Below are 25,078 nucleotides of genomic sequence, written 5' to 3'. Positions count from 1 at the left end.
CGAGCAGGCGGCGCGTGGGCGGTGCCGCATGCCGAGCAGCCTCGCCCCCGCGCGCGGCGAGAAACCCTAACGGTCAGCCCCCCACCCCACGGCAGATCCGAGGCGGGGCCGGATGCGGGAGCAGCGTTGCGGGAACTCGACGAAACGCGAGTACGCTGGAGGCGTCAGGGACCAGGGCGGCACCCGGGAGAGCCTGCGCGGGACGCGCGTACGCGGCCTGAAGACGAGCCGGGGCGGGGGCGTCGGCGTCGGCGTCGTAGCCGACGGGGGGCGGGACCGAGGGCTAGTGCGAGCAGAAAGGCGGGCGCCCCGGCAGGTGCAGCCTTGGGAAAAGGAGGGGTACTCGGGCGAATGGAACCTTTGGGGCAGACGGTGGCGCGGGACCAGTGCAGCCCATGGGGGGGGGGGAATGTCTGGAAGAGCAGTAGGGGCCTCCTGGGGCAGATGAGATCTCTGCGGAGAGGGGGACCGCCAGACCCCAGGTGCAGCTTTATTTGGTGCGACAAAGGGGGCGTCGAGTAGATGCAGCCTTAAGACGAGTGGCGCTCAAGGGAAGATGACGCCTCGGGGACGAAACGGGGGCGCCTGGGTGCAGAGGCACCCCCACGGTGAGAAGGGGGGCGCCTGGGTGATGGTGCTGCGGCGGGTAGGGGAGGAGCGGAGATGCCAGCGGCAGACGAGGAGGCTTCTGAGGGTCAGAAGGTCGAGGTCACCGAGGTGAGCGGGCTTCTGAAAGCAGCTCCTTTCCAAGAAGTGCTCAGCTGGTGTTCGTGGGGTGCGTCGTTGAATGAGTGAATATTCGGGCATGAGGTTCCCAAACCCTGCTCGTGCCTTCCCGATTTTCTCTCAATGACCCCACGACGCGTATGTTTCTTCGTAGCGCCGCCTGAGAGCCAGGGCGGTTGTGATCCTTTCTCTAGCGTCTGGGGGCCTTCAGGTTTGCCGCTTATGTATTGACGTCATCTCTTCCCTTGTTTTCTAGGGTGTTTTCGAGGACCTGCTTTTGCTTTTCTACAGGATGTTGGGATTTTTGAAGCACCCCGTCGTGGTGACGGCTGACATCAACTTGAACGTTGTGGCTCTGACTGCAATGGGGTTACTGAGCCGCCTGTGGCAGCTCTCCTATCCAAGGGCTGTGGTGTAAGCCAAACAACTCCGTTGGGGGCGGGGGGGAGGGGATTCGGAAAGGGTTGTCATTTGTTCATGCACCGGTGACCGAAAGTGCCTTTCTGAACAGCGGAGGTGGGAGAGTGGAATTCTGGGCTTCCTGGTGACAGGTGCTTTTGGCAGAGGAGAGGCCGGTTTGTCCCCCAGACGGCCCCTGCTGAGTCTGCCTATCACGTCTTGACCGGTAGTTTTCTAGCAGGTGAAACCTGGTCCATGAAACAGGTGCCACAGCTTAGGTAACCATTTAAAATCAAGGGTGGAGGGAGGAGGATTGATGAATTCGGAAGTGAGTCGTCACTAACCTTAAGAGAGCATCTTTTGGGGTGCCTGGGTGGCTTGGTCGGTTAAGCGTCCGACTTCGGCTCAGGTCACGATCTCGCGGTCCGTGGGTTCGAGCCCCGCGTCGGGCTCTGTGCTGACAGCTCAGAGCCCGGAGCCTGTTTCAGATTCTGTGTCTCCCTCTCTCTGTGACCCTCCCCCGTTCATGCTCTGTCTCTCTCTGTCTCAAAAATAAACGTTAAAAAAAAAAAAAAAGCATCTTTTATTATAACAGGATGTGACTGCTGTTATCGCAGTGCTAGCCACTATCTGGTTAATACCTGTGTACTTTCTGCTTAACTTTTCGTGGCCGAAAACGTTGAACGTACACAAAAGTAGGGAGAACGATATAACGACCCTTACCAAACAGTATTCATCACCCAGCTTCAACAAGTTATCAATTCCTAGCCACCCGTCCCTCGTGGTGGATTTTTTTAAGCAAGTCATAAACAGTATGGTTAAGTAATTCGGTATAGTTCTAAAAGATGACGCGTCTTAAAGAACAAAAACCATATTAACATTAGCACGCCTAAGAAATTAACAGCAATATTGACAGTGTCATTGAATGTCCCTGATTGACTGAAACATTTGTTGCAGTTGGTTTCTGCGTGTTTTGCTTTCACACCTGCCCCTGTTTCATTTGGTTACCAGGTGTGATTCTGGACCCTTTGTCACACAAGTGGTGGTGAACGAGGGGATTAGCGTCAGGTCTCTGTGGCTTTTCAATAGGCTGCCCGCTAGCATGTCCCTCAATGGGAACAGTGGGGGTAAATAGAGTCTGTGTTAGGCAAACATGCAGAGTATGTGTGGCTGTTCTTCTGTGCGTTTTCCCTCCTGTCCTGGTGGATGATGCCGTGCCCGTGTCTCCATATTTGGGGACGGAGTGCAGTTGAGGCAAAAGTTCTGACCTTTGCTGAGCACTTTCTAACATTGTTCGGGAACAGGTATATGGTTACCCTCGCGCCTTTGTTTGCTGAAGATTTCTGGTTGAATCTCACGTGGGTTTGCTTTTCAGTTTCGATGAAGTGTATTATGGGCAGTACATCTCTTTTTACATGAAGCGGATCTTCTTTTTGGATGGCAGTGGACCACCATTTGGCCACATGCTGCTGGCACTGGGAGGTAGGATTCGTTACCGAGAGAAGTATCCTTTTAAAACGTCTAAGCGAGGGCGGTTTGTGGGTTCAGGCCCCACATTGGGCTCTGTGCTGACAGCTCAGAGCCTGGAGCCTGCTTCAGATTCTGTGTTTTTGTGTGTGTGTGTGTCTCTCTCTCTCCCTCCCTCTCTCTCTCTCTCTCTCTGCCCCCCCACTCACTCTCTCTGCCCCCCCCCCCACTCACTCTCTTTCAAAAATAAACACTAAAAAAAAGAAAAATGAAAAAAAACAACTAACTGAATAAAATTGTGGCAGTTTATTAAGAAAAGTAATAATGAAATAAGACCTGTAAGTGAAATTTCTGATTATTTGTCATTGTTTCCTTGTTCCCTGCCACGGTCTGGCAACTCCAGAACCGTTTGCTGAATGGCTGAGTTACCGATCAGTCTTCTGTTTCAGGTTATTTAGGAGGATTCGATGGTAACTTCTTGTGGAACAGAATCGGAGCAGGTAAAAGTCATCTTCATGGCCCTTATACTGATGTGTACGTATCACAATGGAGGGAGAGTGGCTTTCATAGGGATTAACAAGTGTGGTTTATGACGTGTCCGGGGTATGGGAAGTTCGGTCTAAGCGGAAGACTTTGGAAAGATCTGGTAACTCTCTTAGCGTTTAGTCATGGTAACTATTGCATCCTGAGTTTTTGGCATATGTAGCAGGTTGCATACGTGGCATCGGACGACAGTCACTTTTCTGTACGTGTAAATTTTCTACATTGCCTCAATGTTTTGGGGGAAAAGTGAGGTAAATTTGTAAATGAGTAAAGCACCAATTCCAGAATCATCGGGCGTTGTTTTTAGGCGTAACGAGAGCTAGGTTTTGAGTGCGCGCGGCTCGTTTCAGAGCTTTCATTTGTAGCTTGTACCTGCGTTCCTGACACGGCCCCTAGTTTTGCAGACTTGCGTTTTCGGTTCTGTGAACACGATGCCCTGTTGGAAAACACGGCTGCAGCATATGAAGCTGTGTGCGTGGTGCATTCAGCTGAGTGTGGTTGTTCTTTCAGAATACAGCAGCAACGTGCCCGTGTGGTCTCTGCGCCTGCTGCCCGCCCTCACGGGGGCCCTGTCGGTCCCCATGGCCTACCAGATCCTGTCGGAGCTTGGTTTTTCTCACTGTGCCGCCATGGGGGCCGCCCTGCTGATGCTCATCGGTAAGACCGGGCCTCGGCCTGCTTTGGGGTCGCGCAGGGACGAACCGAGCACTGGCCTTTGTTATGTGTGAGCGTGCCGCCCAGATGTGCCCCTACCCCCCGCCCCCCGTGGTGTCTCCTACTCCCAGGATGGAGGGAAGTGTGCCCGGTTCGCCCAGATTTGACTCTGGGGGTCACCTGACTCCCAGGCTGCAGGGTGGCGGGACCGTGTGTTCAGACTTGCGCAGTCCTATGTGGGGGTGAGGCTGCCCAGACAGGGCTCCCGGGTGCTCCGTGGTGCCTCCGCCTCCAGCCAAGTCTGGCCCGGTTTAATGGACAACTGAAAACTAAGATGAGAAGTCATGTGAGAAAATACAAAGAACTAGGGTTTGTGGAGTGAGTGGCCCCTCTAACGGAGGCCCTGAACCCGTGTCCTGTCCTAACGGGCAGCCCCACCAAGTTGGTATTCCTTGGGTAAATGGGAAAAATAGAGACTCAGACAGGTTCGGCGACTCGCCCAGGGTTGCACAGGTCTTGCTGGGCATGATTCTCGCCTAAGAACCTGCCTTCGTGGTTCTGGACCACGCCCCGTCCGGCCCCCCAGTCCCGAACTTCCCACCTCCACGTGCCGTGACTTTTAGGGCGGGCCCTTCCCGTGGGTCCTTCGACCTTCGTACGTCTGCCCTCACTACATCACAACCGACACGTGTGTCCTCTTTGCAACAGAGAACGCTCTCATCACTCAGTCAAGGCTAATGCTTTTGGAGTCCGTGTTAATATTCTTTAATCTGTTGGCTGTGCTGTCCTACCTGAAGTTCTCCAACTCCCAAAAACAGAGGTATGCAGGATGTGACACGCCCTTCCTAGTTCGTGAGAAAGAAGGGCTCGGGTGGTTTGTTGACCTGAGACGGTCTGATGCCTTTTCATTTCGGAGAGCCACCCGCTGGCTACCTTTTGTCACCTGAACTGGCCCTTTGCTCCTTCCTGACTCCAGAAATACGTTCTCATTTTTGCGTACTTTAAAGTAACTGCAGAGATGTCCCGGCTAAAAAGAGATTTTGCCAGGGCCGACATTTGGGAGACGAGCGTTCGTTTTTCTCGTCCTGAAGCTCGGGGACAGCCAGCCGACCCCGAGAGTCTGAGAAACGTGCCCTCTCTGGCCTTCGGGTGGTCTTTGGCGACCCGTCCCCAGCTTCGCTCTTCCTCTTTGACCCCAGGCCCTTCTCTCCGAGCTGGTGGTTTTGGCTGACGCTGACCGGAGTGGCCTGCTCCTGTGCCGTGGGGTGAGTTTGGTCCACGGGTCTGAGGCGGCGTTGGCGGCCTCCTGCTTCTGAGCCTCGTCGCAACGGCTTCTCATCGTGTCCTTTCAGCGTCAAATACGTGGGTGTTTTCACGTACCTGCTCGTGCTCGCTGTCGCTGGCGTCCACGCCTGGCACCTGATAGGAGACCGGAGTCTGTCAAACGTAGGTGCTAAAGTAGAGCAGGGCGTGCGGCTGTCCCGGGGTGGGGCAGAGGGCTGTGCCGGGCGCGGCTGGCGGAAAAGGCTTCTCAAAAGGCAGACCTCCGTGAGCCCCCCGTGGGCGGCCGCGTGGAGCCCCGAGCCCTGCTGCTGAGCCGCGTGCCTTTGCGTGGGGCAGGACGTGACGTGTCTCCGTCCCGTGTAGGTCTCTGTGCTCTGTCACCTGCTGGCCCGCGCGGCAGCTCTGTTGGTCGTCCCGGCCGCCATGTACTTGCTGTTCTTTTACGTCCACCTGAGTCTGGTCTATCGCTCTGGGCCCCACGATCAAATCATGTCCAGTGCCTTCCAGGCCAGCTTGGAGGTAAGACGCGGTGCCACGGCCCCCTTAGAAAGAGGACAGGGACAGGGCGCCTGGGTGGCTCAGTCGGTTGAGCGTCCGACTTCGGCTCGGGTCACGATCTCGCGGTCCGTGAGTTCGAGCCCCGCGTCGGGCTCTGGGCTGATGGCTCGGAGCCTGGAGCCTGCTTCCGATTCTGTGTCTCCCTCCCTCTCTGCCCCTCCGCCATTCATGCTCTGTCTCTCTCTGTCTCAAAAATAAATAAAAACATTAAAAAAAGAGGACAGGGTGGACTCAAAGTTTTCTCATATAAACGTCGAGTGTTTAGGGGAAACCGAGTCAAGAGGAATGCGCTTTAGTATTTCTAAATTAATCCTGCACATGCTGACGGTGAGCTAATGCACGAAGGGGTTAGCTCTTCAGTGTGACCTGCCCCGGGACCTCATGACGTCCTGCAAACTCCGGGCAGCTGCAAATGCTTCCGAGGACGAGCTCGACTCTGGCATTCGTTCATACTGACTTTGCCGCGATAGTGAAATGTGCCAGTCGGGGTGGTTAGGACAGGAGACTCCAGTCAGACGGACCCGCTCCTGAGTGCTGGTCTGGGTGTTTGCACAAATCTGTCAGCTCATCCCGTTCCTACTTTTCTCACCTTTTGAATGGACAGGGTTGCCCTTCTCCGAAGATGCTGTCGGATCTTAGGGGTGTTGTGGAAGGGTAGGTGAGCGCCTGGCCCCAGAGCCAGCATCCAGTCCTCAGCAGCTGTGTTAGCGATTACCTAACGTGACATTACGATTAGGTCCCCTGTCATCACAGTTATGTGACGTGATAACAACGGCCACCACTGTGAATATGTCCCCCCCCCCATGGAGGTGTGGCCATCGGTGAGGCTGGTGAGATCGGCCCCCCCTTTCTCACTTGCCCCCTTTTTGCTTTTGTCTTAGGGAGGGCTGGCTCGGATCACGCAGGGCCAGCCCCTGGAGGTGGCCTACGGTTCCCAGGTCACTCTGAAGAACGTTTTTGGCAAACCCGTGCCCTGCTGGCTTCATTCCCACCAGAGCACCTACCCCATGATGTAAGGAAAGTGGCCGTTGTAACTCGAACATTGCAACACGTTTGGTTTGTTTCACACTTTGGCTGTTACCAGCTTTCACTGTAAATGAAGTTTATGGGGGGCGCCTGGGTGAAGCGTCTGACTCTTGATCTCAGGGTCATGAGTTCAAGCCCTGCGTTAGGCTCCACAGCGTGGAAAAAAGGAAAAAGGAAAGAAATACACGAGACAGAAAGACTTTGGGCTCTGAGAGTCTGATTATCAATAAACCTTGTCGTTTCTGCGTATAAAACAGAGGGACTTGAGGAGCAGGGGGCCCGGGCTCTGCCGTGTCAGCTGTGCGCCCTCCACGCTGGACACGGCGTCCTGCCAGAGTCTTCCGGCCCCACTTAGACTTAGACGTTCGTCCTCCCCACGCCCCGCCGCGGCCCCCCACCCTGCTAGGTGACATTCTCAGGGACCTGGAGAGGAGGCTGCTTGCCGCCCGCTGGCAGACGCGTTTCTGTGTTGGTTCCTTCACAGATACGAGAACGGCCGAGGCAGCTCGCACCAGCAGCAGGTGACCTGTTACCCCTTCAAAGACGTCAACAACTGGTGGATCGTAAAGGACCCTGGGAGGTGCGTGCAGGTGCTGGGCCTCCAGGACAGGGCTCGGCTCCTGGGCTCCTCGCCGTGTGCACCTCCTCCCTCGGAGCTCCGAGAGCCGCTCTGTGCTGATGAGCCGCATCGGGGGGTAGATCCTTCCTCCGTGAACTGGCCGCTCTCTGTCCCACCCCTGGGTTCTGTACAGGTGCATCCCAAACGCTCCCCTGTCACCATCCACCCCGCCTTCCCCGGGCATTCACCTGCTCAGGCCTCCCAGACGGAGGACTCCCCTGTCCCCCTCTCCCAGTCCACTCCGTCAGCCAGGCTGTGCTGTGGCCCGTCCAGTGCAATCCAGACCTCTGCCCTCGGCCCTGCGTTTCTGGAGCGAGGCAGGCTCCACGCGTGCTGCCCCTCTGGCCGGAACAGTCCTGCGGCCCGATGGCTTCCCCGTGTCCGTCGTGGCACAACCGTTGGCTGCGGCTTAGCTTGCTGTCTCGGCGGCTGTGTTCCCCATTTACTGCGGTGATGTGAGGCCAGCGGCCACGTCCGACTGTTTGACTGCACGCACAGCGCCGACCCGACGGGCCCTTAGTACGCTTTCATCGAGGGCTTGCCGGAAAACAGATTGCATCCGTTCGAGCGACTTCTGGGCGGGTGCGGGTGTGTCTGCCACTCCGCCGTTTGTAGAGAAACACAGAGCAACCAGAGCGTGGTGATGGCGAGCGGGGTCACGACAGGAAGCTTGGAAAGTGGCCTGAGGTCTCAGGAAAGAGTTAACCAGACTTCTGTGTTTTGTTTTTTACGAATTCACCTCCCATAAGGTACAGATTGCCGCCGGTGGGAGAATGTGGAGCCCTTGCCGCCCGGTGGGCGCGGTGCTTCTGCGGGGGCCCGAGCTCGGTCCCAGCCGGCCCTCTGTCCCCGCAGGCACCAGCTGGTGGTGAGCAACCCTCCGAGGCCCGTGCGGCATGGAGACGTGGTGCAGCTGGTGCACGGCATGACCACGCGCTTCCTCAACACGTGAGTGTCCCTGCTCGGCCCCCTCGGTCCCCCTCGGGCTCTCCGTTCGGCGAAGCCGCGTCTGCCTCCCCTGGGGCGGCCCCGCGCGGGACCCTGCACTCGGTGGGCGCGAAGGAGCAGTGCGAGCCCGGGAGGCCCCAGAGCTTCGAAAGACAAGTTTGGGGCGAGCACGGGAGTTGCTTCCCGCACAGGATGAAGTGAAGTCCGGTTGCTTGAAGCAAACGTGAATTCGAGAAGGATTCAAACGTGGGCTCAATGGGGCTGGGAAAGGTCCTTACGTGTGGGTTCTCAGCCCTCACCTCACCTGACCTGAGCCGTCCGCACATCGATGGGCCCGGGCCCTGTCTCTTCCTCCACCCGGCTTTGTGGGTCATCTCACGGCTCTCCAGGACGCGTGAATTGTGCCTCGGGTCCCGGCCTTCCCCCGGAGGCCACACCGCAGACCTTGGCTTTGGGGTACAGCAGGTTCCCGGCCTCCGGCCTGCTTCTCTCTGGAAGGAGTCAGTTGCTGAGCCGTCCCCTGGGTCCTTCTCTGTGTTCCCTTCCTCTCCTCAGATAAGACCACTTCTTCCCGTCCTCGTTCTCACTGCGGCCCAGGCCAGGCCTGATCCCTGTGCTGTTGGGGCCGGTGCCCCGACCTCTGACTCTATTCCCCCCACCCCCGACGGCGGCGCCCTGTGAACACAGTGCTGGCCTTTTGGCCAGAAGCACTCCAGTGGATTCCACGGTGTGGCCCTGACACTCAACGTCCCCGCTTCTCCTGGCTGCAGGCCCCCTGGGATCTGCCCCTGGTGACCCCCTGGTCACCTTCCCTGCAGTCACCCTGGCCTCTGCTGTCCCCACACGACCAAGTGCTACACCCCTGGGGCCTTTACACTTGCTCCATCGGCCTGGAAAGTTCTTGGACTCACGCCCCCATGGCCTGCTGTGTCCACGTGTCCACTGAAACGTCACTTCCTCAGAGCGTTTCCCGGGCACTTTCCCTGCTACTTTGGTTTTATCGGTGGTGCCCTACAAGCCTGGCACTCTCTCGTCCATATGTGTGAAGGTCTGCCTTCTGCAGGGTGTGAGACGTACTGTGTTCCCTGTGGGGTCCCCAGCTGCTCCATAGTGCCCAGCGCACAGTAGGACACAGCGAATGAGGGTGGTGGGTGTTTCTGGACATTGGAGGTCGCCGGCACCGAGGGCACCTTGTCCCCCGACAGTGCTCTTCGTGGCCCAGACGTTTCTGAGGCCTGGCTGTCCGGGAGCTGCCGGATGCACGTTGTCGTGCTTCTGGGGGATCGTGGGCGGTCGTCCAGCGACACGACGCCTCTGTCAGACCCCTCGTCACGTGTCCTTTCTCCCAGAGGTGTGACTGTGGCAGGCGGCTGCCTTTTCCGTGTCACGTTTATCAGCAAGCCCCAGGGTGGTGTGTCCTTGGGGACCCTCGAAGACTTCGTGAACGCCTTTTCGGAGCAGCCTGAGGCAGTCCCTCCGCAAGCCTGTTTCCTTCTCCAGGCACGACGTCGCGGCACCCCTGAGCCCCCACTCACAGGAGGTATCCTGCTACGTCGACTACAACATCTCCATGCCTTCTCAGAACCTCTGGAGACTGGTGAGTCCCCGCCGGAAACGGGGCTTAATGGCCGTCAGTACCGCATCCTTTGTAACGTGACCGTTCAGAACCGCCATCTGGAGCGGTTCCGATTCAGGGGCGCCCAGGGGCTCCCTCGGCAGAGCGGGTGACTCTTGATCTCAGGGTCCTGAGTTCGAGCCCCACGTTGGGTGTAGAGATGACTTGAGAATCTGGAGGGTGGCTCAGTCGATTAAGCATACAACTCTGGATTTCAGCTCAGGTCATGATCCCAGAGTCGTGGGATCCAGCCCCGCGTCGGGCTCTGCACAGTGTGTGGAACATGCTTAAGATTCTCTCTCCTCCTTGTTCTCTCGACTGAAAAATAAAATCTCAAAAAAAAAAAAAAAAAACCAATTCTGATTTCGATGTAAAATTAATGACTTTTAGTCATAAGGTCATAGGTGTTTTCCTTGGGGACAGAGACTTCCCCTGAGGCAGTGACGAGGTTATGGAACGGTGGGTCAGTGTTCCACGCCGGCTGTATGGTTCACGTGGGCCTCCAGGTGAAGGTTCCCTCTGACTTGGTTGCTTGTTCAGCCTCCAGGTCACTGAACACATGGGGTTGGGGGCCTCGGCCCCCCTCCCTTGACCAGGGGAGCCTGACGTTAACCAGCGGGCCCCCCCCCCCCAGAGTTTCCCCAGGGGCTGCTTGGCCCTTCAGTCGGGTGGTGCCTTGGGGTGGCCCTTCGCTGAGGCGGCGGGCGCTGTGGTCGCCCTTCCTTGGAGCCTCCAGGGGCACGTGCCGTCCCCACAGAGACTCTCCAGGGCTGCACGCACGTCCAGCAGAGAAGGCAGGAGGAAAGCGTTCCGTGGCTGGGTCCTTGAGCCCGCAGGAGTTAAGGACGTGCTCGCAAACACCGCTACAGTCCCTTGAGCGTGGTGACCCTCTGGGGGGCCCTCCCTAACGAGAGGCGGGCTTTCCCCGCGGCGGCAGCAGCTGCCCGCCGAACACCAGCCTCCTCGCCCCACTTCTGGTTCCCGCAGGCGTGACCGGCACATCCCACGGGGTGCGTTGCCGCTCGCAGGCCGTCCCGGCAAAGCCAGTGCCGCGAGGCTGCGGTCGGTGCTCGTGTGCACGCTGTGTCTCCCGCGTTGCGTCTCCGTGGGCAGCTGTCTGCCTGCAGTCTGCTCGTCCCCCCCCCCCCCCCAGATGTCCCCGCTGGACGCACACACTCCGCGCCCAGCCTGGAATCTCTACTGAGGGTCCTACCCACCGCCCTTCCTGCCGTCCTGCTGTCGCTGATTCTTTTCCTCCTCCTCCCCCCCTCCCCTCTCTTCCCCCCTCCTCCCCCTCCCCCTTCTCCCCCCTCCCTTCCCCTGCCCCTGCCGGTAGCACCTTCAGCCCCACGCGCCCACATTTCCCACGGGAGCTCACAGAGCTGGGACAGGGCCGGAAGATGGCTGGCATGGGCCGTGCTCCTCGGCCAGGCCTCCTCGCCGTGCCCACTGGGCCCCCCGGGCCCTCTGGTTCTCACCGGCAGCACAGGCCTCACGGGGTCTTCTTGAGGCTGCGATAAGATATGACAAGGCCAGTGCTCTTGTGACGTTCGTGCTTCCATCATGCACTCTGGGGAGTCCCTTCCAAGGACCTGTCGGGGACCACGTGTGCACTTGCCAGAGAAGGCAGCGCTCGGAGGTCCCTCAACTCTGCGGGAGGGCGGTGTGTGCCCTGGACCCGCGGCACCGGCACCTGTGCTTGGGTGTCCGCAGCGAGGTCAGGGCCGCCATCCTCTTAGCTTCCCGGAGCTTGGCCCCTCGTGCCGGCCTGGGGCAGTGTCATCTGGTGACCGGTCCTCACGTTCCGTGGAAGGAAGTGGGGGATGGAACGAGACGACGGACGGGGTCTGCTTTCACAGGACATCATAAACAGAGACTCCGACGCGGGGGTTTGGAAGACCATCTTGTCCGAGGTCCGCCTGGTGCACGTCAACACCTCCGCGGTCCTGAAGGTGAGAGGGCGCCGCGTCTGGCTCGCCCGTCTGGGCGGGGGGCTCGTGAAATCGGTTTACGGATCCTTCGGGCCGAATGGGCTCCTAGCGGGCAGCGCATCTGGCCAAGGTCCTCGCCATGTTTCCTGCCCACTGACAAGGGAGGACTTTATAACTTCTCACGACCGGATCCCGCCGTGACGGCCCCACGGGGGAGAGGCTGTCGCCTTTGGGGGCTGCAGACAAAGTGACCGGGTGGTGGGGGCGGCGGGCGTGAGCCGGGGCCTCGAGCCTCCCAGTCACACCCCGCCTCCCTCGGTTTTGCCAGCTGAGCGGGGCACACCTCCCGGACTGGGGGTTCCGGCAGCTGGAGGTCGTCGGGGAGAAGCTGTCGCGGGGCTACCACGAGAGCACCGTGTGGAACGTGGAGGAGCACCGCTACGGCAAAAGTGAGTCCGGCCTGGCCCGCTGGCCACCTGTCGCCGCCCCTTTACCAGAACGCCGGCCCCGCGGGCTCTGGTTCCGGCGGGGGCTGGACGCGCTGTCCACGCTGCTCCCCGCTCAGCCGAGCCGTGAGCAACCGAAACCGTCACTCGGAAGTGTTGCCGGAAGGCAGTATGAGCTGAGCTGTCTGACTGGAAAGATCTAGATTTGGTGGGTGCCATCCCGTTGCGGGGGGAGAGCCGAGCGCAGTGACACGGTTAGACGCAGCCGCTGTGGGCGGTCTGAGGAGGGGGAGGCCCGCTTTTCACCACGCCGACGGCTGTGTCGCGGGCTCCCCGACCTTCCGCTCACGTTCTTCTGGGTCCGGTGTGTCTGTCAGGCCAGGAGCAGAAGGAGAGAGAAGTGGAATTGCACTCGCCCACGCAGATGGACGTTCACAGGAACCTGAGCTTCCTGGCCAGGTTCCTGGAGCTGCAGGTGACGCGGTGGGGGCGGGTGGGTGGGCGCACCATGGCCGTGCGTGGGGGAGCGGGCTCCCGGCCATACGGCACTGCGCCCCGGAGAGCGGCTCCCTCCCCGGCGTCAGCCTGGGGCCTGGCTCAGTGGGGCGGGCTCCTCTGTCTCCGGAAGTGGCCAGCGCCCCACTGTCAGCCTGGGGGGCCTGTGATGTCAGGGGCAGGAGTAGTCAGAGCCCAGCCAGCAGTGTGGTACACGCTGAGCCCCCCCGGGTCAGGTCATCGTGTGCCACGGTCAACACGATGGGGCCCGAGAGAGGTCAGAAGCAGAAAGTCGGGGTCCCGTCTCTAAAAGCGTTCTCAGCGCCAAGTTCAGTTCCCTCGTCTGCAGACAGGGTGGCTGGAGCTCTGGGGCCGCGTCTCAGGGGAAGCGGGATGCCCCCGTGACCGGGACAGGTCCCTGCGCGGTGAGGCGTCTGGCTGTCCGCCCGCCTCAAGCCTGTGGCCTTGTTGCAGTGGAGAATGCTGACGGCCAAGAGCGACGGCTCGGAGCACAAGTACAGCTCGTCGCCACTGGACTGGGTCACACTGGACACCAGCATCGCGTACTGGCTGCACCCCAGGACCAGCGTAAGTGGGTGCTCGCGCTGGCGGCCGTCACGGTTGTCCCTCGAGACTCCCGTGGCGTTAAGAGCAACCACCGCATCCTACCCAGCCTGGCTTCCTCCAGGGCCTTCCTCCGCACGGAAGCCCACGATGGGCTTTTTCCCTACACGAGTCGGCAGCACAGGGTCAGTGCTCCTGCCAGGAGAGTGCTCCCTCCCTCACGTGACGAGTAAGGTCCTATGCGTCTGCACGTTGACGGGAACCAGGCTTTACTGCTCTGGGGGGAGCAACGCTGTTCCCCTTTCCTGACAAAAGCTGTATTTTCCGCGGAGCATGAGCGGCCGAGCCCGCCAGTGCTGTTTCCATGTGTATCGTCCCTCTTGTCCCAGTAGGACCAACGGCCCTGGAGCTGGCGCCCAGTCGGTTGCCAGCAGATACTCCCCAAATTTTCATGCTGTGAACGCTCACCTCTCTCGTTCCCGCTGGAGCGGGGGACGAGCCATCACTTGCCGGGAAGCAGGGTCCTTGGCCCTTTGTGGCTCTGGGTTGGCCCTTGTTAATGTAAGAGTGCCGGCCGCGCCCGGCTGGGTTTCTGCCTACCAGATCAAGGAGCTTAGCACTTTTCCAGAGGGAGACTCATTGGGAATAGGCACGTCCGTCAGCAGTGGGGTCCCAGCCTGCGCCAGCGTTTGGGCTGAAGGCCGGCAGACAGGCGAGCGTCATCGAGGGTTTATCCCTCCGGGCGGTCGATGGCCGACGGTGTGTCCCTGTGTGCTCACAGGCTCAGATCCACCTGCTTGGGAACGTCGTGATCTGGGCTTCGGCCAGCCTCGCCACCGTGGCCTACACTCTGCTCTTCTTCTGGTACCTGCTTAGACGCCGAAGAAAGATCTGTGACCTCCCTGAGGGTTAGTGCGGCCGGTTTCTTTCTTTGTGTCTCTTTCTCGAAAGCAAACATTAAAAAAAGAGAGCGTGGGCAGCAGAGGGGCATGGAAAGAGGGAGACACAGAATCCGAAGCAGGCTCCAGCCTCCAAGCGCCGGGCTCGAACGCACGAGCTTGTGAGTCGCGAGACTGTGCCCTGAGCCGGTCAGACGCTTAACCGACTGAGCCCCCCAGGTGCCCCGAATGTGCGGCTTGTTTCTGACGGGCATTCACAGCACTTCCGGTGACAGCCCGGCCTCACCAGGATCCTGCACCTTAGACGATTTTCTGCATAGAAGGAACTTAAATCAATTTTTGTCTCCCTAGAGACAAAATGTCGCGGTTGACTTCCCCAGTTGTGCCAGAGGCTTCTCCGGGGAAGTGTGGGTACCAGGCAGCGCTTGCTGTGACCTCAGGACGTGACAGCCTGAGTGCCTGCACGCTCGGCATGGCTGGATGGCACAGAGTGGCCAGCAGGCGATCTCTTGGGCAGGGGTGCTTTACAGTAATAGAAACCACTGTAAACCATCTTGAGACGAAGAGCTGTAAGGACCTGGGGCAGGGCGGGGCCACAAAGGCCTCGGGAGCCGTGTGGCCCGTCTCCACTCTTCCCGCTGACTCTTGACCCAGCGGGCCGGCTGGGCGCACAAACACAGCCCCTCACGGCTCTTACGGGAGGGAGGCTGACCCACTTGGTGGTGATCCCGGACAAGCCAGGGACCGTGGGGACCAGCTGGGCCTGCCCCCCGCCCACCCCGGGGGCTGGTGTGGCTCAGAGGGTCGGGATGGTGAGGACCCTGCAGGAAGCCACTGGAAAGTTCTTACGACACAGTCCGCTCTTTCCCCAGAGGTCACGGGAAGGGTCAGGAGGTGGGGGAGGAGCGAGTGGGCACCCTGAAAGATGAGGCAGGCAGCTCCGGGGACCCGCAGGGCCTTTGCGGGCGAGGCCTGAGTCAGCAGCGGTGGCTCAGGGCGACCTTCCCGCCCCAGATTCCTGGCTGCGCTGGGTGCTGGCGGGGGCTCTGTGTGCCGGCGGCTGGGCGGTGAACTACGTCCCCTTCTTCCTGATGGAGAAGACGCTCTTCCTGTACCACTACCTGCCGGCGCTCACCTTCCAGATCCTTCTGCTCCCCGTGGTCTTGCAGCACATCAGCGACCACCTGTGCAGGTACAGGCCCTCCCCGGGGCCCCGGAGTGACGGCTTCAGTGTGGCGTGGGACGGGCTAAGGTCACAGCAGGGACGCCAGGGGAGGAAGCTGGGGCTGGCTGGGAGAGGAGGTGCGGGTGTGGGAGACGGGGAAGGACCCCCGTGGCGGGGCTGCCCGGTGTACAGAGCTACAGCAGAGAGATGTGTAAACCCGAGTTCTGGAAGCTGACCAAAGGGCATGGACTCGGGATCCGGGGTGGTCAGGGGCCGCAGAGCCTCTCGGGAGGGCTGTGGTACGACGACGCTGAATGTGGGGACGCTACTGTGGGATCGTGGGTGTAGATGGAAGATTCGGGAAGATGCACGAGGGTCACTTTCGGCACATCAGGCAGGGCGTGAGGAGGGTGACAGGGTCCCTCATGCCCGTGCCCTGCCCTGGTGCCCGCAGGACCCAGCTCCTGAGGAGCCTCTTCGGCGCCCTGCTTGTGGCATGGTACTCCTGTGCCTGTCATGTGTTCAACACGCTGCGCCCGCTCACCTACGGGGACAAGTCACTCTCCCCCAGCGAACTGAAGGCCCTTCGCTGGAAGGACAGCTGGGACATTTTGATTCGCAAATACTAGCAGGACACAAACACGGTGAAGGTCTGGGCCGGGGCCGGGGCGAGGCAGAACTTTTATGGGGGTGTTCTTGTGACAGGGTAGCCCTAAGCCTGGCCGGCTGGCCGGGCTACTGCGGTTTCATTTTTCAAACGGTCCTCAGATAAGCAAAGTTCGTTTGAGCAACAAAGTTTCTTTGTTCCAGGCGTTAAGGAACGCGGCCTTCTGGGTCCACTAACGCCCAAGAACCTCCCGAACCAGGCTAGTGTGGGACTCATGCTGGAGGAGAAACAGGAAGGGAGCGAGGGTCGCACCAGCCAAGGCCCCGGTCGCTCTCCCGAGCGCCCGCTGGACCTGCCCCTGGTGAGGTCTTGAGGATGCGCTCCGAACACGGTGGTGTCACACAAGCCACTGAGTGATAAGCCTTTGAAGAAGCAGAGGTGGGATTCTGGCCACTGCAGTGAGGACCCTCACTGCCGCCGACTCTCAACCCCCCGCCCCTGCGGGGTTCGGCCGAGGTGCGTGGGCGAGCGGCACCTGCAGCATGTGACGTGTATTGCAGCCCCGCGGATCCGTGTCCTGAACCTGCCTTCCGTGTAGAATTAAAAAAGGGACAAATTGGTATTGGTAACTGGTGTTATTTATTGATTCTCTCTCCAGAAGGGGAGAAAATAACCTGGACAAGACTGTCACACACACCTCAGAGAGCAGCCACGGAGCTCGGCCAAGCCCAACTGAGGTCCCATCCGTGTCACTACACACAGTACTCGCTAGGAGGAAACCAGAAGCGCCCGTGCGGTTTAGCCGGTGGCAACGGCAAAGCGTCGCTTTTACAGGAACGGGGCCACTGGGGAGGGGAAGACAAAGCAGGACAACGTGGAGCCCGGGCATCGTCTGTGCGGCCGCGGGCTCTAGGTGTGTGCAGGGAGACGGGCTGCCTTTGGACGGTGTGCCCCGACTCGGGAAGGCCTGTCCGCAGAGCACGCGGGGCCCAGGTGGCTCCTGCAAGCGGGGAGGCCTGACCCCGAGTAGGACCGTGTGTGGACACGGCGGGCGCCAGCCTGCCTCCTGTCCCAACCCGCAGGGCCGGGGCCGGGGCTTGGGCCGGGGGAGCGGGGCCCGTCCCCTGCGGCCGAGGCTGGCTAACGAAAGCTTGTTCCCAGGGCTCCTTCCTCGACTCTGCCCTTGGCGCACGGGCCAGGAGGAAGGAGACCCCTCGGTGGCTCCTACATCCGTGCGTGCCAGACCGGGTCGCACCCCACTGCGGGGCACGAGACTCCGTCACTAGGTCACAACTAACGGTAGAATAAATAACAACGAAACAAAACACTCGCACGTGTAACACGTAAAAAGGGGAAACGCTCCCTCTCCAAACCTATGTTTCGGTCACACGTTGTGTGGGAACCAGACCGTCCTGGACAAAGTCCCTCACGCTGTGGGTTCCCGTCGAACGCACTGGGACAGCCACGGCGTCCAGGCGGGCTGCTCAATGCTCCCGAAATAACGTGACTTGCTCGCCACACGTTCTGTGGCACGCTTCTCAGTAACTTAAAGATGGACTCGAAGCTTCCTGAACGTGAGGAAGCAGGTGAAGGCAGCAGGAGGGCCTGCCGCCATCCCGGGGGGCTGCGTGTCACAGGTGCAGGTCTGCCCACAACAGGGAGGAACCCCGTGATCCTCGCGCTCCACCCCCACCCCCCGTCTGTACCGTGAGACGCAGAGAGGAAGCAGCAGCTGCGTCCACGGGGGCGGGGGGGGGGGGGCAGGCATCTCCGGACACAGCCCGGTCTGTCGGGGCGGGGGCGGGGCCGCCCGGGAGGCCGGGCACCCCGGCGCTCAGTGGGGTCTGCTGCTGGACTCCAAGTGCGATCGCTTGCCGGAGGTCAGCACCGCGGGATGGTCTCCCGGCTCGGGAAACGTCCTCTTGTAGCTCCGCCCATTGGACCCTCGGTGCCACTTGCAGATGTCGCCGCTCAGGATGTCCTGGATGTGCTGCACAATCAGGTTGATGGCCACTGTAGCAGAGACAGAGCGCACTGAGCCGCGCCCGTTCCCCCTCGAGGCCTCCAGGCCAGCGAAAAATCTGCCGCGGGCTCGCTGGGCCGCGCCGGCCCGCGGCGGCCCTGGGCCTGGTGGCACCGCGTCTCAGCAGACAGAAAGACGCGGGTCGGGCAGTGAGCACGGTAAAACCCGGCGGCCTGGTCTGCGGGGGTTTCTGTGAACCAAGAGCCTGGGGAGGCCGCTCTCTGTGAATGAGGGACTCCCCCGTCGATACACATCTTTTCCCAGCTTTACTGAGCTATAACTGACGACCGGCATCGGGTCAGCTTAAGGTGTACGACGTGTCAAACCCCTTTTTTAATACTTGGAACCTGTGTCGTTAACGTGCACGGACAGGCAACCGTCCCAGCCTCAGGAACGGTGCCAGGACCGGGCAGGGTCTGCTTTGGGGCTCTGGGAGGCAGACGGAGGAGGCGGGGCGGGTTCTTACCCATGTTGTCCACCCCTCGGGGGATGATCACGTCGGCATACTTCTTCGTCTGCAAGGCAGAAAGGGGGGTCTCGTAAGGATCTGTCCCCCCCCTCCGGGGTGACTTCTAGTTGTTTGAGGCCAGATTCAATGGCAGGAGAGCAGCCCCAGGGCGTGGCAGGGACCGGTGTCGTAGCAGACGGTGGGGCTGGGATTCAGGGCTTAGCCAGGAGCCGGAGGCAGTGACCCAAGAGGCAAAACAAGAAGGAGAAGCGGAGGCAGCCGGAAGAGACGTCTCTCCCCCCTGGTGTCTCTCGCGCTTTCCCGTGGACGCCACCGCGGGAACATTTCTCTGTGCAAACAGCGCACCGAGCCAAGTGCAGCGGGGCGTCCTGCCACAACACGTGACCTTCCTCCTCAGGAACTAGGAAGCTTTCTGCAGGAGGCCCGGTGCGGTGAGCAGGCCGGTGGCAGCAGACTGGATCCTGGCCGGCGTCAGCACCTGCTCCCTCGCTAACCCCTCCCCAGCAGGTGCCCCTCTAGGTACGGGCAGGGAGACAGATACACTAGGAGGCACAGGGCCACCGAGGAGCGACCCCAACTAGATGCCGCTGAGGGGGACACACGTGAATCAGGCAAAGCAGAGGGAGAGCAAAGAGAAACGGGTCGGGGCCGAGGGACCGACCCGCGGAGCGTGCAAGGTTGCAGGCGTGTCGATACGGACCAACAGGGCACGTCACAAGAGATGAGCCACACGGGCCGGCGGTGGGGACCCACCGAGGACATGAGCACAGGGGGCCAGGCTGGTTCCACAGGTTTGCTCACTGGTGGGGCGCAGATGAGGGGACGGCGAGGGGCAGGAGGGATGGAACCCAATGCAGAGCTGAGAAAGGTCGTGCTCCCGGGGGTGGGGGAGGGACACGGCCACCCAGGCTGGACTCGGTGTGAGGCTGTGAGTAAAACGAGTGGCAAGTTCAAGGGCGGCCCACGCAGGGTCACCGTCAGACCGGGCACCCAGAGTTTTGCCGTAAACCACCTACTTTGCCAAACATCTTCCTGTGAATAACAGGATATAACCATTTACTTCTCTAACCATTCTCCGGGCGCTTCAGGAAACGTGAACGGGAGATAAAAAAATGTTCTCTTCAAGCAACGGGAGAGGGAATTCGTTTGTCCAACTTAACCGAGAGCAGGAAGCCGCGTTCGAGTGCCTCTGTGCCGTATTTCACTTTTAAGAAGCAAAATATTAAGTTTCCCCTGAGAAGCACCTGGAAACCCTATCTAGTTATGACGGCAGGTGGAGGACACGACAGATGGCCGTGCAACAGTGAAGGCCTCCCCGCCGGCCACCTGGACCTGGAGAGCCAGCCACGTGCAGCCTGGAGAAACACGCGGCAGGGACAGGGGGACAAAGTGCCTACGGTGTGCCAGATCTGTGTCCGTTTGGGCCGCGAGCAAACACGTCCCTGCCTTCGTGGCGTTTCCTGTTCTGAGAGGGGCCAGCAAAGCAGGGAGTGTGAGACCAGAGGTGCCTGGAGAAGGGGGAGCAGGGGGTTCCTGGGGTGAGCACAAGGGGTGAGTCAAGGCCCGCAGCAGAGAGGAGGTGAGCCGCGTGGACATGAGGGACGAGGGGCTGTTCTAGGCAGAGAAAGTGATAACACAAAAGACGCTTCAAGAGCTGGGAACGCCCTGAGAACGGCCTGGGAACGAGGTGCAGTGGGCTAATCTCTCCATTCGTAAATCAGACCCTGTGCACCCACGATTCAGCTCTCACGGAACAGGGCGCCAGGGGTCCCTCTCGAAAAGGGAGAAAAGGAGGGTCCCGAGTAGGCGAAAGGTACCGGCAGGCAGAACTCCTCGAAGGCCGGCTTCACGAAGGTGGTGTACTGGGTCAGAATCTGCTCCAGATCCCTCCCGCGGTGCACGTCCCGGAGAACTGGGGCAAGAAGAGGAGGGCGGTGAGGACCAGCGGCCGGCCTCGGCCAGGGGCAGAGAGGCCCGCGTCCGCCTCACCTCTTCGCGACAGCCTGACGTCAGAGTCCGTGTCCACGAAGAGGCGCAGGTGAAACATGTCGCGGACCTCCTGGCTGTAGAACACCAAGATGCCCTCAAACAGGACCACATCTGCAGGGTAGACCACCGTGGTCTCCGGTAACCTGTGAGGTGAGACCCAGAGATGGGCCCTGCTGGCGATCCGGGGTCCGGGGGGCCCGGGCCCAGTCGGTGTGGAGGGGGACAGATCGCAGCGGGGGAGGGGTGGGTGTGCACAGAGACCACAGGGCAAGGCTGCCGCAGGTCAGTCTGTGGACGCCCCGGCGGGGACGCACTAACTGCCCCCCCCCCCCCCCCCGCACACGGTCCCTCTCCCAGGAACCACTGCTCACCTGGAGTGGGTCACAAAATCATAGGTTGGGACCTCGACGGTTTTGCCCTCCACGATGTTTTTCAGAGTCCTGTGCATCAAATCGTTATCAAAAGCATCTGCGGGGGATAGAACAAAAGGCAAGACTATCTATCCAGGTGCCCTTGTGCCGGGGACGGAGCAACTTCCTCTGCCTTGGGGTCGGCCAGCCACGACCCTCAGGAACATTCTGGACTGGGAGCCGCCCCTGCAGACTACGTTTAGGGGGCCGCTGCCCAGGCTCCTGTCCCACACAGAAGTTTGCACCCAGCGATTTCCTGAGTGGCCAGCCCGGGGAGGCAGGTGGGTTAGAAATCTACTTCTATTTTTCTTTTTTTTAATGTTTATTTATTTTGAGAGACAGAGCTTGAGTGGGGGAGGAGTAGAGAAAGAGGGAGACACAGAATCAGAGCCCGACCTGGGGCTCGAACCCACAAACCGTGAGATCGTGACCTGAGCCGAAGGCGGACGCCTAAACGACTGAGCCACCCAGGCGCCCCCATCTGCTTCCATTTCTGAGAAATAACCACCGACGGACACTCCTCAGGCCTTCCTCCCACGTGTCCCCCAAGAAAGAAAGATGGGTGCCAGCCACAGGGTGAAGTCTAGCAGTGGCAGGCAAGGGCAGGCTGGCTCTCTCCCCTCAACTATCTACCCATTTCCACCTGTCCCCTGACCAGACCAGATCAGACCAGAGTCCGCCCTCTGGTTTACCCACTGCTTCCCCTGCTGGCCTCTCAAGGACTTTGGCCCCAGGGCAGGTGGGGAAATGCAAAACGCTGTGCACAAAGGACCCCAAACTGCTGGAAGTGTGCATGGATTTCTCCGGGACCCCAGCGGTGGTCCCCTCCACCGAGACGACTTCCTGGCTGGCTCCAACCAAGGAAGCGGGGAACGCCTGCGGGGCTGCTCGGGGCCCAGGGGGCCAGGCAAACTCCAAGGAAGCACTCGGGCCTCTCTGCAGCCCCATCCGACCCTGGAGCCCAGACCCCTTGGCCTGTCCTCCCCTGCTCCCCTCAGGGTCTTGCGCTGCACCTGGGTGGTCGAAATTGTACTGGCCCTTCAATGCCTTGGCTTTCTGCTCTGCAGTCAGGACCTTGTAGAACCTGTCTTGGCTCAGGATGACCAGCTTCCGCTGCCGATGGTCCACTTCGTTCTGGCCCAGCAGCTCCATGATCTTCTCACACACAGTGGACTGGGAATACACAAACAGGATTCCCGCCTGGACCCGCTCCTCCTGCCACGGGGCGGCCCTTTCCCGGCCGTTTCTGCAGGGAGCTGGCTTCTGGGGACACCGACCCACCAGCCCCCACGGACTGCCCAGCAGGCCGGCGACAGGTGGGGCTGGGCTCGGGGTAGGGCCGCGGGGCACTGGCAGGGGCAGCACGCACCGGGGCCCCCAGAGGAACCAGGCCGGCGGGAAGGCTGTGAGGGTGGGGGCCCGAGGGCAAGCGCCCCCCGCCCCGCCTGCCCACCACGGCCGCAGCCCCGCGCCCGCTCCGCCCCCCGCTCCGCCCACACCCTAGAGGGGGGCGCCTTGGCAGCCTCTTCTCTGGCTAGAGGCCGCAACGGGCCGCCCGGAGTCTCGGGGAGCCGGGGATCGAGCTGCACGCAGGCCCCGCCGGGCCGCTCAGCCCCTTACCTTCCCGCTCGCGGTGCCGCCGCTCACCCCGATCAGGAAGGGCCGCTGGTGAGGGCGGTCCGCCTCCGGCGCGGCGCCCTCGCAGTCGCCGCCTCCAGCGGAAGCCATCGCGGGCCCCGCTGGCCGGCATCGGGGTCCTCGCTCCCGGCGCCTCCCGGAACCAGCCCGTCTGCTCGCCCCCGCTCGAAGGTCGGAGACGCCCCCCCGCCCCGGGCTCCACTTCCGGGAGCCCGGGGACGGGAGCGCGCTGAGCACGGCGGGAGTTGTAGTCCAAGACAGCGGAGGGCGGCCGCGCATGCGTCAGGCGGGCCGCCCACCGTTGCCGGGGAAACGGAGGCCCGCTGACCTTCGGCGGCGTCAGCCGGAGCCTCCCGCGCAGCCGGTTTGCGGCGAAGGACGAAAGCCGCCAAGTACCGCATTTGGCTGTAGGAGATTCCAGTCGCGGAGCGGCCTCCGCATCAGAGGCGGTGGCCCGGGAAGTTCCCTCCGTCTGCGCCTCAGGTGCCTAGGGGCTTCGGGAATGATCTCCCGAGACTGCAGGCCGGGGTGGGGTCAAGGGGAGCGCCAGGGCCGGCAAGTCAGCCTCCTGAGCCGCGTGGCCAGGGTGGGAAACACCGACTTTACGGCCTCGTGAGCTGGCACCCCGAGAACGCGGTACGGATTCTGCTCCTATCCAGCGTCCTCGCCGGCGCACAGCCTCCCTCACCCCGCGCTCCACTCCGGCCAGATCGCGTCGCTCCTCCCCCAACCCCCGTCTTCAGCGGCTCCCCACCAAGTCTCCTTGACCTCCCCAGCACTTGGTGACAACGATGACTTTTTAGACGCCTGCACTAGGCAGGCTGTGAGCCAAGGAAGCAGACTGGGTACCCCTGTTCCCCTAGTGCCTGGCGCAGAGAAGGCAAACGCTGATGGGCTCAAATGGTCTGTTTCCGCAAGGGATCAAGACTCTCTTTACAGGTCCGGCTCCCCATGCAGCGTGAGCCCCATCATGAGTATTTGATGACAATGAGGTATGAAGCCACAAAGACTACACCAGGCAAAGTCGCTGTTTAGGTAACTTCAAAAGTACCAGCCGGGTTGGCTGGGTGGCTCAGTCTGTTAAGCGTCCGACTTGGGCTCAGGTCATGATCTCACTGTTGGTGAGTTCAAGACCCACTTCGGGCTCTGTGCTGACAGCTCGGAGCCTGGAGCCTGCTTGGGATTCTGTGTCTCCCTCTCTCTGTGTGCCTCCCCCGTTCATGCTCTGTCTCTGTCTCAAAAATAAATAAACGTTAAAAAAAAATTTTTTTTTTTTAAGTACCAACCCATCTCAGGAGAGGCTGCAGGCAGCTTCTGCTGGTCAGAGGGCAGGGGTGCAAAGGGGACTTGGGCCTCCTGAGCTCTGGGACTTGGACAGACTGAAGCCAATGCAGGGACAGGGGAAAGCCACCTCCTCACTGAGAGGAAGGACCTTACACAGGAGCTCAAAGTCAGGAGGACCACTCACCTGCTAACAGTGAGCATGTGGGGTCCGGAGCCGCGCTCTGGGCTGAGAGAGGGGACAGCCTTTGGGCTCTGCTGAGTGACCTCTGGCGGTTCTGTGATCACTTTGCATTTCCTCTGTTCCGAAACGGGGAAATGTTATGACTTGTTAAAATTAACGTTTGGTAAGTGGAGTGCGGGGGGGGGGGACTGCTGAATGTTGAGCAGAGTTTCAACAGACCACAGAGAAATTGAAGCAGAGGCATTGACTACGCACAGGTCCTGGAGGAAATACACATCACGGTCTCGAGGGGCCACCCAAGGAGGTCAAGGCAGAGTGCAGACAGGCAGGACCTGGTCACCTGCCTTTGTTAGGGTCCGTGGGTGGCGTGCTTTGGGGGTCGGGCTAGGGCCGGGCTAGGGTTGGGCTAGGGCCGGATCGGTCTACTCAGACCAGAAGAGCGGGGAGAAGCCGCGTGGGCGCCGGTCACGAGGGCGGCCGCGACGTCCTGGGAGCTGCCACTTGTCATCACTCTGGCTGCTCCTGTCCTCCCCGGGGCCTGCGCTCCCCTGAGGACCCGTGCAGGGGAAGGTCTCCGCAGGCTGCTGGGCGGGACAGAGCGGCCACGAGGCCGCAGTCCCGCGGGGGGTGGAAACACATCAGTGAGGCTGTGATGCCAGAAAGCTCACAAAGGGCTGGGGTCTGACCCAGAGGAGGGGCCTGTTCTGGGTTTTCTTCAATTCTGTATTTGTCTCTTCGGCAATCCGTTCTCCACGGGGCCAATTATATTAACTGTACTTTCTTATTTTTTTTAACCCTTGACGCTCTGGCCTTTGGGGCCCTATAGGCCCCGGGAGAGACTGCCCTTCCGAGGCTAACCAGTTCTTGGAACAGCAGAGAGAGCATGTCTCTTACCTGCAAACCGGCCGGTCCCCAACCACTTCTCGTCTGACTCTCACTCAGGCTCCCAGCAAGCCCCGGGCCTGGACCTTTCCTCCCCGCTGTCCAATCCTACCCTTTGCAGGGCTGACTCTTCCCAGCACCCCTTCCCCAAGGTTACACTCCGGCCCCGCCCCAAGCTGGACCAGGTGAGCCTCATCCGGGTCATTAGTGGCCTGGGCACTTTTCCTGGGGAGCACCTGCTAACCGCTGCAGTGTA

General features: G+C 60.7%; 2 protein-coding genes across 7 annotated transcripts; one reads left to right on the top strand and one right to left on the bottom strand.

Annotated features, from left to right (window-relative positions):
* On the top strand, nt 1-16,564 carry POMT1 (protein O-mannosyltransferase 1). 4 transcript variants are annotated; one of them, XM_047098130.1, is made up of 21 exons: nt 1-150; nt 983-1,140; nt 2,501-2,607; nt 3,042-3,092; nt 3,646-3,792; nt 4,498-4,609; nt 4,989-5,054; nt 5,142-5,235; nt 5,437-5,592; nt 6,513-6,643; nt 7,142-7,237; nt 8,132-8,224; nt 9,725-9,821; nt 11,699-11,791; nt 12,099-12,219; nt 12,594-12,691; nt 13,186-13,299; nt 14,057-14,183; nt 15,189-15,366; nt 15,794-15,989; nt 16,150-16,564. In XM_047098130.1, exons 2-20 carry the CDS (start codon nt 1,019-1,021, stop codon nt 15,966-15,968), a joined length of 2,178 nt encoding a protein of 725 aa, XP_046954086.1. In that variant the 5' UTR covers nt 1-150; nt 983-1,018; the 3' UTR covers nt 15,969-15,989; nt 16,150-16,564. The 4 variants fall into 4 exon arrangements, with proteins under 4 accessions (XP_046954086.1, XP_046954084.1, XP_046954085.1 ...); XM_047098128.1 differs by having other exon boundaries at nt 68-150; nt 15,794-15,983; XM_047098127.1 differs by lacking the exon at nt 1-150 and adding an exon at nt 435-608.
* A 2-nt stretch (nt 16,565-16,566) lies between these two features.
* UCK1 (uridine-cytidine kinase 1) lies at nt 16,567-22,692 on the bottom strand. 3 transcript variants are annotated; one of them, XM_047098132.1, is made up of 8 exons: nt 22,458-22,691; nt 21,851-22,010; nt 20,799-20,895; nt 20,428-20,570; nt 20,256-20,350; nt 19,836-19,946; nt 18,436-18,484; nt 16,567-17,959 (listed from the first exon to the last, which is right to left on the bottom strand). In XM_047098132.1, the coding sequence occupies exons 1-8, from the start codon at nt 22,563-22,565 to the stop codon at nt 17,781-17,783; spliced, it is 942 nt and encodes a 313-aa protein (XP_046954088.1). In that variant the 5' UTR covers nt 22,566-22,691; the 3' UTR covers nt 16,567-17,780. The 3 variants fall into 3 exon arrangements, 2 of the variants coding, with proteins under 2 accessions (XP_046954088.1, XP_046954087.1); XR_006965536.1 differs by lacking the exon at nt 19,836-19,946 and adding an exon at nt 19,192-19,364 and having other exon boundaries at nt 17,917-17,959; nt 22,458-22,692; XM_047098131.1 differs by lacking the exon at nt 19,836-19,946 and having other exon boundaries at nt 22,458-22,685.
* Between the last annotated feature and the right edge of the window lie 2,386 nt (nt 22,693-25,078).

The sequence above is a fragment of the Lynx rufus genome, unplaced genomic scaffold (genome assembly GCF_022079265.1).
Source record: "Lynx rufus isolate CCGP_SWC_20201006 ecotype Redwood Valley unplaced genomic scaffold, mLynRuf1.p SCAF_44, whole genome shotgun sequence".
Classification (NCBI taxonomy): domain Eukaryota; kingdom Metazoa; phylum Chordata; class Mammalia; order Carnivora; family Felidae; genus Lynx; species Lynx rufus.
The sequence above is the reverse complement of the archived record's forward strand: the minus strand, read 5'-3'. Positions and strand labels throughout refer to the sequence as shown.